Below are 15,073 nucleotides of genomic sequence, written 5' to 3'. Positions count from 1 at the left end.
ATTATGTCAAGATCGTGAAGTTATATGTAATGGGTGTATACATATCAAGATGTGGATTGAGATTAAAATACGACTCACATATCAATTCCATCTTTATCCTCTCAAGTACAAAACCAAACAAGTATAACCATTTGTAAAAACATATAACACATTAAACTGATAGATTGCAACTAAGTCAGCAAGCCAAAACTCTCAGAACTAATTCAAATGGGAAGCTGACAAAATTTAGCTAACATTAAATTCAAGGGATAGAGCAGACAACCTTTATAATTGGCCAAAAAAAAAGGATGCAAGATACCGTCTGCAGGACTTCTAAATGCATTAAACTGTACAACATATTACACTATTAGCTTCACAAATCACTACCTATATACATATTCAGCAAAACTTTCTCCCTTGTCCCGCGCATCATCATCCTCTAATATACATTAAATATATAACCACCAGCTCCAGCTCTTGTAGCGCAGCAACATCTCTCCTCATTGTCTTGGTATGACTCCATAGTTGAACCCCTAAATGTGGGAAGGACTACCCTCTGTTGTATAACCCAACCATTGAAAAGAAGGAAAAAAAATACAGAAGATACAAGTGTATGTAGGTTATGGGTTCCCAATACTGGTCACAAAAGGCACCAGCCTTCTGTAATCCCTTCTCTTCCCTAGGGCACAGCTGTCAAGAACCCGCCCCAGGATAAGACGTGTGTTCTGCAAAGCCACTTCTCTAGGTGGAATTCCAGATTCAGTTGAGCCCCCTTGTGCTGGTGTTGAACCTGTTGCGAACGGTGATGTCATACCATACTGTAGCGGGCCACTGCGAGCCTTAAATGAGGTCTGAGGAGCTAGCATCTTCTCATCACTACCACCAATCCCATTCTCAAACGACCCAGGTTCATGAGGGTGAGACCCTGGCAATGAGCTACAGCTTTGCAGAAGAGCTTCTAACACACTAAGTGCCTCCCAGCACAAAGTGCTCTCCACCAACTGGGACACAATCGCATACATGTGTGGACTTTGTGCAGCATCCATGGGAGTGTGCTGGAGCAATGCCTTAAGCATGAGCAGTATCACACGCTGATACTCAACTGGCCCCTTCTCCAGTAGCCGTAATAAGTGCCCAAAAGCCAAAGCCGAGTGCTTTGGGAACCACTCGTTGCATAATAGCGGTGAGACACAGGCAAGAAGATTGGTGATACTTTTGATCTCACCACGTGAGTAAATCATAAATACAGTAGCTAATTCATCTAAAGATTTTGCTCTACACCAAATTGAGATGTTGGCTGCAACAGAGCAAGCTTTCTGGAACTGCTGTTGGAGTGGTGAAGCAGGCCCCATCACCGGATCCTTGCTAAGCTGCAAGCAGAGCCAGGGAAGTAAGCCTGTGATGTGCATCAAGAGTCTTGTCTCTGCATCCCCAAATATGGAGTCACATGAATGCACAGTGATCCGTGAGAGAACTTCAATAGAAACACCGTGACTAACCGTTGACATGAGTCCTTTAAGAACAAGAGGTTGCACCCCTTCAAATGTTGGCAGATTTCCTGCAGATGAAGGCTGCTCATAGCCACTTCTGGTTTCCATTCGTTGGAAGTCCCCAATGTCATTACTAGTATCAAGCTCATCTCGAGGCATGCTTGAAAGGAGTACATTTTCTGTTGTTCTGTCCCGGAACGATAAACGGTCAATCACACGTGAGAAGAGCTCAAGCACTTGACAGTAGACATGAACAAAATCTGTGTGCATCATAGCTACACACCCCCAAAAGAGTTGGGGGTAAAGTATCACTTTTTCTGGTTCCATATTCTCCACCATCACTTGCAATGTCAACAGAATTTCCATAATGAATCCCAAAACTGGAGGTACTGGATTTCCTAGGCATCTATGAAGACACCGAAGGAGCAACACACATGTATCGCTTGTGACACTAGGCCGCAAAGCACGGTAAATCTGATGCGAGCGGCAGGCTAGGTGTCTCGATGTGCACTCCATGGCCCATTTCAGTGCCTCAGCTCCCCAAGTCTCACGAAGATCTCCTTGGAAGAAAATAGCATCCACCATGCTCTGAACTAGTGCAGACAATAGTGCTGCACTTGGAAGCTCAGACCTCACGACCGTGGGGTCCTCATTTTCCCACATCATACTTCCTCGCTTTGACTGGACATACTTGATCAGACTCACAACCTGCTGCTTGTTCTCTCCGTCACTATTTTCAACCTCATACAGTTCCAAGTGCCGTCCTGCAAGAGAGTATAGAAGATTAACGAGTAGATGTTGGCAGTGTTCCAGCACAATGTCTTCCGAGCTATCCATTGAAACAAATGTAACATGAAAGAGCAGAGGCAAGTGCTCGCGAAAATCTTCATCATTTTCATATGCAATTTCTGCAAGTAGAATCAATGCTATATCTGCATGAGTCAGTGAATGTTGCTGATGACCCTGCAAGGCTGACTGAAGTTCTTTAGCACTAATTCCATGCATGGCAACCCCAGAGTGCAACCCATCTTCACCAGAGTTTGGAGTATCAATAAGGTAGTCTCCACTGTCCCGGGAAACATGGCGACTCCGCAAACTTCCTGTTGAACTTCTGACCCCCATTAAAGGCCCCGACATATTTACCAACGCTGGGAGGAGCTGGCCTGATCGGCCTGCATTTCCAGGAACAATATTCAACTCAGGAGGCACTGGACCTATTGGGCCTGAGACACTTCGGCCTGTAACACCTGATGTTCGCCAGCTGAGGCTCCCACTGGCATTCCTTAATGGACCATCAAGGGAACCCCGGACAAGTAGTGGTGACATGTGTGGCTGGATGTCCACAAGTGATGCAATTTGGGGCACTGCAGGCCCTTGAGAGAATTCTAACACAAAATTTCCACCAGCATCACCCTTATTTGCAGTTGGCCCAATTGGATCTATGCTGTCCTCCAGCATCCTCTGAGCCAACTGGTAAACCAGGTGATCAATTGTACGCTGAGGACATACTCGTGCTAAATATAAACTTACTCGCTTTGCAACAGAGAAATATGTAGCAAATGCACCACTTATTTCTGCAGATGCATTTGAATCGCAGTCCTCTATCCCTTTCGTGATCAAGAAATCTAAAACAGGACTAATGTTCCTGGGTTTGCTAGCAATTGTGCTCCAAAGTTTCTCAATTTCATCAGGGAAGTGGTCACCATGCCGCCATGTCACGTAGTAAAGACTTTTTAGTAATCTTTCACTCCAACCTGAGTCCTTAAGTTTCCAGAAATTTAGGTTCTCAATCCAAGGAGCCATACATGTTAAGACCTGATGTTGTGCAATTATATCAACAGCATCAAGTTGCCTCTGCATAATCTCCTCGCAGAGGAGCTGGCTCAACTCAGGATGATCTTTGGCAAGTTTGCACGAGAGCTTGTATTGGAATTGTTGGTAGGAATCAGGAAGGTTACCCACAACAGCAGCTCGGTAATTTCCTGAGCTCTCGATGCCATCCTCAGCCCACTCACGAACAGAAAGTGTCTCGAGCATCTGAAGGGCATCATCACGGATTTGTCTTGATGGATCTACCACCTTGTAGAGAATCAGGCTCAAAAGTCTCTGGATTTCACATTTTGGTATCTCTTGGCGCATATAGACCTCAGCTAGCACACTGAAGTAACCATCAGCTATAGCAGCATCAGAGTAATAGCACTGAAAAAAGTATCAAATTTTAATTTGATAAGACTGAAACAATGTATAATATTTATAGACCCCCACGTAATGAAATCCGTAATTATGAGCTATAAAATAAGTTCACAACAATTCAGAATCAATACAGCATATCAACCCAGCAATTTAGAAAAGCAGCGAACAGCAAGTGAACACTAGAGAGACTGAATATGAAATGTCACCAAAAAAAAAAAAGGTGTAAGCAAAAAAGGAAAAATGTTGGCTTAAAGACATTTTATTGGAACCAAGCGACTGGCAAAGCATTCAGTGGACTTGAGTCACCACATTACTTTTTTGAAAGTCAGAATTATCTTGTCAATTTTAAATTTTTCATCTGAAAATACGATGGATGTACTAATGAATTAATAATCCATCAATTATCATGTGTAGTAAAGGCAAGATGAATCAAATTATAAAATTTCTCAAGTAGTAAAGAGGGTAAAGATTCTTATAGAAGTAGCTATATACCCCAACGGACTCTGTTTAGTATAGGCTAATCTGCCTTTGGGGGGGGGGGGGGATTGTTCAGTAACTTGTCCACAGCTATGTGTAGCAGGGTCACTGTCCTGGATTTTCTCATACAATTCTAATCATAATAGAATATGAAGACAATGACCAAAGGAGACAGGAGTACCTGATCAATACAAGCAGGAAACAGGTCCAAATTCGTATGTAATAGATTCTTCAAAGCCAGTCTTGCTAAAGAAACACGATGATGGCCACCCCTATGCCTATCACGACCAGCATTTCCACGACCACCCTCTCCTGTGTACTTCGAATAAGATGGAGTTCTTGGGTCAGCTGGTGAATACCCAAATGGAGCCCTGGGCGCCGGCTCAATGAACAAACTGTTGATCCAAGATATAACCCGGCCACTCATCTTCCTCGCATTATCATCAAAGCAAGGCCCATATAAGAGTGAAGCCATAGCATTCATGGAGGCCCACTGGATTGCTTCGACCTGTTCACTCAGTTCTTTATCAAATGATAATTTGTCCACAGAATCTTTTGACCGGGCATTCTGAGAAGATTTGTAACGTTCTACTTCACGTCGGTAATCACTAACACCTTCTTGACCCCATGTACTGCCTGTGTCATCACACCAAGAGAGAAGAAGATCGAACAGTCGCTTTCTAGTTCTAACATCAAATTTCTCTGATTTTGACTCAACAAATTCAGGGGCTAGTGATCTTAGAACAGAAGCAAGTGCATAACGGAGAGGTTGCATATCTTGGAAGTTTTCAGCAGGTGCTGTTAAGATCTGTCTGGTTGTCTCATCAATGAACTTCAGATAGTGGAGACGGAAAACTGGTTTACGGGCCAGCATGCCAGGCCATACATTTTCAGCAACAGCACGAAATATGTTTGCAATATGTATACGAAGCTCCTCACGGCGAGATTTTTGACTCTGAACATTATTTTAGACATATTTTACTGAGAATGAGTATCCCAAAATGCTCACTGTCTTCAAATGACAGTCATCACATAAAAGGAAATTTAAGGAGTTTAACCATACAGTACCTTCCACTTTGGTTTTCCCTCTGCCTCTGAAGAAACCTCATCAATGAAAGATGCAAGCTCAGTAAACATGATTTCACATCCTTCCAGATGTGAGTGGCCAAGAGTCATTGTGGCTGCATGCTAAATTTAGAAAGGATGAAATTTAGTCTAACCAGTTGAAAAAGAATCAACAAGCATGGAATAATAATAATAATAATAAAAGAGTACAATTTTTCAAATTAGAGCAAACCCTTGTAGATGAGAAATACCTCAAACTAGTAGTAACATAATAGCATTCTATCATACTAGAACTGACCCCCATCTGACCAAAACAATTGCCATGTATCCTCCCTTACCCTAAAATCCAATTCTATAATGATGATGATGGTCTTACTTCTCACAGTGTCTTCAGTCCACACCAACATTATACAGGAATATAATAACTCGGTGCAAAGAACTCATTCTTACACTATTTCCCAACAAGGGAGGAATAAAATTTTAAATAAATCCTACCAATCTGATGATAAATACGTTGTACTCACAGAAAACAAGAAAAAACAAAATAAAAAAAGGACAGGTTGCACAAAACATACATGAGGTGGCATTTTGTACCACAGAATAGCTTTTAATTGAACTTTGTCTCATTATCTGTTACCATTCGGATAGAGTATAAGTTATTTGACTGGGGGCCTGTTTGGCACTGCTTTTAGAATTACCAAAAGAACTTTCAGATTAGTAGAAACACTTATGGTAGCGTTTAGCAAAAACAAATAAAAATGCTTTTAGGTCTTTTAAGGGGTTTTTTGAGAAGCACATGTTAGGTGCTTCTTCATGAAGCACTTCCAAGTGCTTTTACATGAACTACTTAGAAGTTTTATAAAAATATGTTTGTGCTTCTTAACAGAAGCGCTTCCAAGAAGCAGTGCCAAACGGGTCTTGGATACTGACACAGCTTTCACTCTGAAGAAAAATGACGAATTAGATGTGATAATTAACCAAACAAGTAGATCCTTGGATGAGATGGAACACACTTAATTACTCTTCCTCCTTTTTACATTTTCTTTTTCATAATGGGCTAAGAAACAATCTACCAAAGGACTGACTGCTAACAGCAAGAAACAGTTACCCATGAAGGAATTCCAGAATACAACTCAAATCTTCCTCTATCCATGTAGCCTTTTCTAAAAGAACGATGATAATTTAGAATTTCCATTTTTCTTTTCTTCTCTTTTTTTCTATTCGTGGGAACTGACCTAACCACCCTTGTTTCACCTCCAATTACTTTTTCTCAGTTTGAAACACAGTAGTGGCTTGCTTAACCATACAATGCAATGTCAGAATACACTGAAAATTAATCATTCCTTTACCAAGTACTTACTATATGTGCTTCAGATCCAGATTTTAGAGACGGGAATATTAGATGGTAAAGATCTTTGGTTGCAACTATACTACCAGCCTCTTTATTATTTGGTGGGCATGAGCATACGAACATTGCATACATGAGCCACTGATCCAGTTTGTTGTCTGCATCTTGTGACTGATGAGCCTTCCCACCCAACTCAACAGGTGTGATATGAGCCAGACGTTGCATAACCTCTGCCCTGCAAATAAAGATTGTGTTACAACTAGATCCAGGCATTTGAATCTTGAAATTTGGGTTGACCTCTGATCCTCAGAAAGCATGTAGAAGATAAGAGCATGTAACCGTACAAGAAAAATTCATGTTCCAACACAAATTATAACCAATCATGTTTTACTAGATGATAAATCTTCCACAAGAAAATCAGCTTACATGCTAATAGTTTGCAATTCATTACTACCATGTCAGTCTCATAGAAACCTAACAAAAAGTTAAGGTATGTGCAACAAAAAATAAAATTGCAAACTCCACATACAGAGTAATTTTTTTTTTTAGTTGAGCAACTCCTAAAATACCAACACGTTCAAACTAAAAATGTATGGAGAGAACAAAACATCAATGTTGGAAAGAAACATGTTTTTTTTTTTTTGGCCATTGGAAAGAAACATGTTTAAACATAAATAAATGTAACAAAAATATACTTACCTCGCTTCGTGGACAGATCTTGGGCAAAGTTCAGCAGCGTATTTGACAAGCTCACTAAGACAACGAGCCCACCTGTTCTTATCAGGGCTCTCAAATATTATAGATTGAAGTGTCACATCAGGAGGGATTGCATCAGATTCTCGTCTCAGATCAAATGGACGCCCAGAATCCCAATAGCAGCTCTGGACGATGTCATCCTGAAACATTAAAAAAAGATTCATGGATGAAATATGATAAGATGCGCAATTACAACAATGCTCCTCAAATGAAAAGGGGGGACAGGGGGAAAGAAAAGAAAACAGTTAAAGATAGAAAGATATCACACCCCATGCTCTTCCAAGACATCGATTATAAATATTGGTTCAGCTTCATATTTCAGACTATGATCAGGTTGCATACATAGTGTAAGGTATCGTATATCATTCCTTAAAGCACGAACACACCGCAATAATTCCAGTGCAGTATGTCTAATCTGGCTATCCACAGAACTAAGGAAGATAAGACCGACTGCATCTATCTCTGATGCACGAAACTCAATCAAGTCTCCTGATAGATGTAAAGAAGGTTTCTTAAATCCGTCATTTCGCCCCACAAATTTTACATCAAGAGCATCATGTTCCAGCCTATCATCAATTAGACAAGCTCTCCAAAAACGCATGAGCTCCAACAGACGGCCCAATGACGTTTGGATGAGAAGAGGAAATTCATCAGGAAGTCGTAGGATGAAGTTGGCCATCCCTCTCATTACTGCAAAGCGACGGTGGGGAAGGTATCTCACAATCCGGTTCAGTACCTGCACTGCTTCCTCACGAACACCAGGATCAATGCTTATCCCATGTTGAGGTATTATTTCAGTGATTTTATCACTTCGTCCAACTTCTTCTATTAGATATGGTATGCATTTCAGCACAGACCGGAAGAGATATCCTTGAGACTTTTCCTTGGTTACAGCATCTGGAAAAGCACAAATTCCTTGTCATTGCAGCAACAGAATCATAAAATCAAGTAATGTAAGCACATCCAATGATTGAGTAACAATTAAGTAAATATTCCATAACTGCAATGAAAATATTGAGTAACTTAGCAACTAAAATTGGCAGGCAGAAAACTTTGATAAGAAAATGCACAACGAAAGAAATACTAGTCTGCTCAGTAAAGTAGAGAGAAACTTAATGGAGTAGGCTGATGTTTAGAGAGAGAGAGAGAGAGAGAGAGAGAGAGAGAGAGAGAGAGAATTAATTAGTAGATCAATGCGGATTCCAATCCCCACACATTCAACCTCCTGCATCTTCAAACGAAGCTTTCCCATCATAATGTCGATTGTAAAAAACAAACTAAAATTTAAAATGTTGTAAATTAATTAGTATTTCCAATGCAAGCATGAAGAATATATAATTAAAAGCAAAATTCTTTGCTTCATTATTGTCTTTACTTGGTTCTATAATTGACATATACTAGTAAAGAAAATACCTATGGCAGTCCTTGAAGATGTTAGAAGAGCTTGACTAAAGGTTCTATGACAAGACCTCAAAATTGACTCAATTGCAGCCTTCACTTTTGGAATATAGTGGCCAATATCATGACCTGGTGATGCAACAGGACTTAAATGAAGATCAGTGGAAAACTTCAGATACTACAATATAATTATAAATCACATATTTTTGGCATATGACCAAACCTATGAATATTTCCAAACCAACATGCTGGCTTGAAGGTGACATCACAATAGCAAGCAAAGCCCGAAGACCAATGACCTTTGCTTCACTAGGACTATCTTGCTTCAGCAATTCCAGTATCATATGGTTCATCGCAAAATCAAGGTTATGTTCTGCTATAGTCACACAGAACTCCACAAGTTTATCATGTTGGGCATCTTGAGTAAGCATTCCTTTCCGCAGAACCGTTAAGAGTTGTGCGGTTACACTGTCTAAGTGGTCCCATATACGATTAGGCGCCTGGTTTGCTGCATGGACGCTCAAGTAAAACCTCAAAACTCGATGAAGACAGTCCAAGGCCATGAAACGATGGGTTTTGTCCTGAATGATTAAACCACATAATGTCATACAACTTACACCTGAAATGGAAGACCATAAGGATATGACTTCTACCCCTCAACAAACCAACATGATAAGACAACATGATTGAACCTGGGACAAAACAACCAATTAACCAAATGCAAGCTTTATTGTCCTCTACACAATTAATTTCTTCAACTTACTCTAAGAAGCTTGTAGAGTTGCTCCATGTGAGAGCTTAAGTTGTTGTGGAAAATTTGAGGATCGCCAAGACAGAGAAGAAGAGTCACCAAAGGATAACCAACCTGACACAAAATAAATAAATAAATAAATTGTTCACACAAAATTAAAAACAAAAATAAAAATATGTAAGGGCAGGATGCAGCGCTAATTTGATAGAAACTTCATATCTAACAACAATAGTAAGGGATAAACAAAAATAACAACTGATCTGACATTGTAAGGAAATAAAAATATCAAACACCAATCAAGCCTTCTAAAAGCAATTGAAAGCCAACTTCAGGAGAAAAATTCTTGCTATGAAAACTAGAACTCTTTTGGGAGAAACACTTGTAATTTTAGCATATAATCAAAGTGGAAGCAAAAGATGCCTCTGTAACTGTGGCGTATAAATTTATCATGCACACACTACCCCATTCAGCAATAAAGATAAAATCAGAAATTCTATGGATGCAAGCACAAATAACAAAGGCTGCAATGTCGAGGCAAGTACATGCAAGTTGAAAATGGGAATATCCACAAAATAACTTCCAGGAGTACCATGATTATTTTTACAGGTCAATGAACTAGTTATCTCCGTAAAAGGTATCAAATTCTTTATTTTTTTTTCTTTGGATTGTATACTAAAATCAAATTGGAGGCAACACAAAAGTATAAAGTAGAAAACTTTTTTCATGATAAGTGGAAGTAGTATGAAGATTATTTTGCACATTACAGATATTGGGAACCCAAATTAGAATTAGATAAAAAAGAAGAGATTTGAGCTCAACTTACAGAAATATGTTTGCTCTGTTTGTCCATCCAATGCATGAGTTGTCCTCTTATCCGCCCAACAGCTTCAAACCAAAGTGTAAGTGCAGGCTCTACACCTGAAGGTGGCCACTGGCTTTTTCCACCATCTGCCAAAGGTGCTAGGATATTTGAAAGCATATTGCACAGTGCATGATGAAGCTCACTTTTGCGTTTATGTGGTGCACGATTAAGGGGATTTGCTTTTGCCACAAAGGAAGCAGATGCATTCAGTCCACCCTCAGTTTTGACCTGACAATTACTTAATTGTTATAGAGATGTCCTAATGCCATTTTTCCTATATGAATGTTATTTTCCACATACCCCAAGCTTCAAGTAGCGCATTCCATTAATGATACTAAGTGTTTCACTTCGGGCAACACTAGTGTCAATCCGACGAATACTAAGTTCCATGAAAAAGCGCTCAGTTACAGAACTAAACCTGCACACCACAATCAGTATATAATACATTAACTTAACTTGGACACTTTGATGATATTGGATAGGTAACTGTAAAAAAGATGTCAGACCAAGGACATATAATACAAAGAAATATATTAAATTTGACATAATTGCCAGTGTTATTATCTATTTGTCTTTGCAGCATAAATCACGTATATTACAAAGAAAAAGTATTAAAAGATACAAACCAACAAAATAGTTGATTTCAAATCCACATTCATAAGTATTGCAATTTCCATCAATTAAAAGTATCGTAACTTGATGTTTCAGTCACCTGATACGAGATAAGGCACCTAAGAGCTGAGCAACTAAGTCCAAAAGAAGTCCTCGCAGATCAACCAATGAGGGATATTCAACCTGACTAACAACCCTGCAATGAGAGTACAGTGAGTTGTTACCAGGATAAGTATATTAGCAAATGAAAAATAAAGCTTTTAGTGTGTTTATCAAGTTTTGAGGTATGTGCTTGAATCCCTGCATCTCTACATTACATACAACAACAGGGAATAGGGATGTTGGTGGCGAAGTGCAGGTTTCAGGCTAGACCACTAAAAAATAGCTATAGCAATGTTCTACATTACATAAAACAACAGGGAATAGCCATATATTCAAGAATTCCTACAACCAAACTATAAATTTACCTGTCAGCATTAATCAGCCAGTCAAACACAAAATTTTCAAGCCCAGACCAAAGTTTCTCTGCGATAAGAACAAAGCGTGTTATATTTCACTGAATAGTACAATTTCTCTAGCCTCAATGTAAACTAAGATAACAGTGAAATGAACTAACCAGTAAGCCCCTCCTGTGGACAGAACTCAACAAAGCGAATACATGCTGAGCAAAAAATGCACTCCACCGCAAGCTGAGGTTCATGTAAACATGTTATGAAAGTTATAACTAATGAAGTAGACCTCAAAACTTAGTTTTCCAATCACAAATACAAATTTATATATACATATGGATATACATTGAAACTTATAACATAAAAATAAAAAAAATCATAAATTTTTGATATTCTTAGGTGCTATGCACTGCACTGATAAGTCAGACTTTCTTGACCTCCACCACATAAAATAAAGAACCACTGCATATGGTCAGAGAAACACACTTGTATCTTTTTTTTGTATAAGAGAAACACGCTTTTGATGAACTAATCTCCATACAAACCTTCCTCTGAAATGTAGATGCATCGTTTGCGCCTTTTGGGGATTCACTGCAACCAAAAGAATCCCATGTAACAAAATCATATTTTTAGAAAAAAAAAAAAAAAAACAATGAATAAGTTAGAATCAACAACAATGCTTTGATATATTGAAGCTATCCCCCACCTTTCTCTCCATCTTAGAAGAGCTTCTAAAAGAGGTATGGGTGTATGTCGTGCTATCATAGCTAAGGAATCCAGTACTTGCTCATAGGCAGGGTCAGAAGGTCGGAGATATTGTCCATCCTGTAAGTTGCCCACATAACAAAAAGAAGAAAGGCCACACATTAGATTAATGCCAACCCATCATAGAATTCCAAAAGTTCACTAAATAGCAAAGGCCTTGGTTCGCATGGTGGAAGATATCAATAATGTGCATTAGGACGAACCCTTATAAGTACTTTAACTGGTTATTACTCTTTCCTCAGTAAATGTTTAGAAATCATGTCTAGCTGCGGACACACTAAGATTAGGAAGGAATCAATGACCACTCTAAGTAACTCTACGAAGTCCCTCGAGCCATCGACGAACCACAATAGAGCTAAATCGGCTACTGACCGAGTAATTGGAATTCTCAGCCTTTAAAAAAATGGAAACAATGAAACTAAATATGAAGTTTCAAAACAAGTAGAACAAAGATCTCTATTAACGGTGAAACTAGATTGTTCTTTTCAAGCAAAGCAGGAGAGAGCCAAATACAGCCAAATATGTGAAAATTGCAGTAATTTAAATGCTCATTTAAATCATAAAAAAAGACCTGAGCTTGAGCGGTCTCAATACGACGCCGTGCGAGTGGAAGAAACCGCTGGAGCAGGGCGTCCACGATAAGTTTCGCGGCGCCTCCTGCCTTCATTTTCCCTCTCTATGATTTCTTCTCTCTCTACCCTACCAGCAGCTCAGCTTCCACTCCCTTTGCTTGTTGCATTCGCTTCGCTCGCGCCCAATTCGAAACCCTAGAGTAGAAGGATTTACGAAATTCGCAGTGGGAATTGTGGATTTCGGTAGCGTAATTTTGGAGCTGAAAGCTCGGATGTGAGATCGTTGTTGTTGAACGTTGAGCAAACTATTTTTCCAATAACAGACTGTTTTTCCTGTTTCATTATTTCGTTCTTTATTTTCCTTTTTAGTTGGGCTGAGAATTGGGCCTTTGCCCACGACTTGTCATTGGATCGAGTCTTTTCTCGGCCCAATGAAACGGTCCACTCTTTGTATTCCTAGTTATATTGGGATTTTACTTCTTGTACTATATATATGATATATCTAAACACCTACGTTGGTTGTGGAGTTGTGGCACCTTCTGCTGTTGAAGAAGCCAATAGATCGAGATCAGTTAGTAGTTACCTTTCTCTAAAGCCGCAATGGGAGGTGGTGATACCACTGCTACCAAAAGAATTAGCTGCAGAGCTGAAATCCTTTGTCGGCTTGGTTGCAATAACTTGGTTTTTCAATGCAAGTGGGTTGAATCCGTTTGTGATCAACAACAACAACAAGTGTTGTAGTACTATTAGTACTTGTGCTGGTAATGATAATGATTATGAAAGTCATCTCATTGAATGTGATGAGCGTTGGCCTGGATTATATAACATCTTTATTAATTGAGGAGGTGTGTACCAAGGGCGTTGGCTGATGTGCGACTTCAACACAGATATCGAAAGTCTAGTGGTTTGGGAGTTGAAAGATGGAGGAGCTGGAGAATTGTGTTTGGAACACAAAAGGGTTTATCCACTCGATCCAGAAATGTTTCCGAACGATGATAATTCCGTTATTGTTCATGCGCTTGCTTTTGACCCAAATAATAAGGATATCTTGTATCTATATGTGGCGTTTACTCCAGGTGCGGTAATGTGCAACATTCGTACAAACAGGTGGTTAAGAATAACTGATCATTACTGTTCACTCAATATATGTGTATATATATATATATTATATTAATTGCAGTAATATTGGAAAGGCTTAATTGTACTCTTTTTTGCTTGTGATGCAAGTTTTCGTTTTTGTTTGGTATATCGATTAGTTTGTGAACAGCCTAATCCTAGTTGGTCTGTAATTCCCAATTTTATTAGGTTTAGTTGAATTCCTATTTGAAAGGGGTTCACTCTCTTTATTTGTACGGGTATAAATAAGTCAATTCATATCAATAAGATCATCAGAAATTCATACTCTTACAAGGTATCAAAGGTGATTGTTAGGGTTTTTCTATTTTCTCTGATTTTCGCTTCCAACAAACAGAACGCAGGACTAAGTTAGTTCTCTCTATATCCAACTATCCAAGTTTGAGTACCACCATGAGAGGTGGTGATAAAGATACTAGTGCTACCAAACGAAGCTGCAGTACAATATCAGTAACAGCCTCTGATCATATTCATCACTCAAAAGATCAAAAAGATCATCATCAGCAGCAACTAATATTGATGATGTCTCTGACATCATATTGACTGAAATCCTCTGTCGACTTCCTTGCAACAAATTGGTTTTTCAATGCATATCTGTGTCCAAGCGTTGGTGTACTCTCATTTCTAAGCCTTATTTTATTGGCCGATTTCTATATCTCCAAAGTGCAAAAAAATCACCTATAATTCGTACTCTCATAACCAAACAAGCAGAGGAGTTCTGTCCAGGATCAATGTCGTCGTCCATTGCAACATTAACTGATCCGTTGGTGTTGAGCAAAAGATTCTCTCTGAGTTTTTGAAAGAAGAGCCAGTTGTGGTGGCTACATATAATGACTTAGTTTTGTGCTATGCAACAAAGTTTCATCGTGATTACTACATCTGCAATCCATACACCAAGCTATGGCTTGCCCTTCCTTGTGCCCCTCGAGTCCAAAAGAGTAAATCAGTAAGAGTGGGATTCATATGCGATCCCTACGATAAGGACGATGTGTAAGAAATTAATGGACTTGATCCTTGTTCTATTCGGATGCTGACAACGCTAATAGAACTTAAGAGCCAAGTGATAGGAGTATTAATCAAACTACAACAGGAAAAGCTCAACTAAGTCATATTCCTAATTAGAATGAGATTATGATAGTGAGCTGTCTTATACTATAAACAAGGCATTTATTAATTAGTCATTATATAGAGTTATACTAGGATTGAACCATAGATATCTTAA

General features: G+C 39.1%; 1 protein-coding gene across 1 annotated transcript; it reads right to left on the bottom strand.

Annotated features, from left to right (window-relative positions):
• Positions 1-216: 216 nt before the first annotated feature.
• LOC147288397 (ARM repeat superfamily protein) lies at positions 217-13,025 on the bottom strand. Its single transcript, XM_086239320.1, has 17 exons — positions 12,717-13,025; positions 12,087-12,205; positions 11,926-11,971; positions 11,548-11,620; positions 11,399-11,456; positions 11,032-11,127; positions 10,620-10,737; positions 10,281-10,547; positions 9,470-9,571; positions 8,930-9,287; positions 8,722-8,835; positions 7,577-8,205; positions 7,252-7,448; positions 6,565-6,787; positions 5,208-5,327; positions 4,321-5,094; positions 217-3,668 (listed from the first exon to the last, which is right to left on the bottom strand). The coding sequence occupies exons 1-17, from the start codon at positions 12,810-12,812 to the stop codon at positions 600-602; spliced, it is 6,459 nt and encodes a 2,152-aa protein (XP_086095446.1). The 5' UTR covers positions 12,813-13,025; the 3' UTR covers positions 217-599.
• Positions 13,026-15,073: the final 2,048 nt, after the last annotated feature.

Source organism: Dryas octopetala, chromosome 4 (genome assembly GCF_963921425.1).
Source record: "Dryas octopetala chromosome 4, drDryOcto1.1, whole genome shotgun sequence".
Taxonomy (NCBI): Eukaryota; Viridiplantae; Streptophyta; class Magnoliopsida; order Rosales; family Rosaceae; genus Dryas; species Dryas octopetala.
Note: the sequence above shows the minus strand (reverse complement) of the source record. Positions and strands in the feature narration are given on the sequence as shown.

Excerpts from the sequence above, each read along its gene's own strand:
- LOC147288397 (XM_086239320.1), bottom strand. The coding sequence starts at position 12,812 with ATGAAGGCAGGAGGCGCCGCGAAACTTATCGTGGACGCCCTGCTCCAG. Across the intron at positions 9,572-10,280 it reads AACAGAGCAAACATATTTCT|GTTGGTTATCCTTTGGTGAC; the intron begins GTAAGTTGAGCT and ends ATTTTGTGTCAG. Across the intron at positions 5,095-5,207 it reads AGGGAAAACCAAAGTGGAAG|AGTCAAAAATCTCGCCGTGA; the intron begins GTACTGTATGGT and ends AATAATGTTCAG.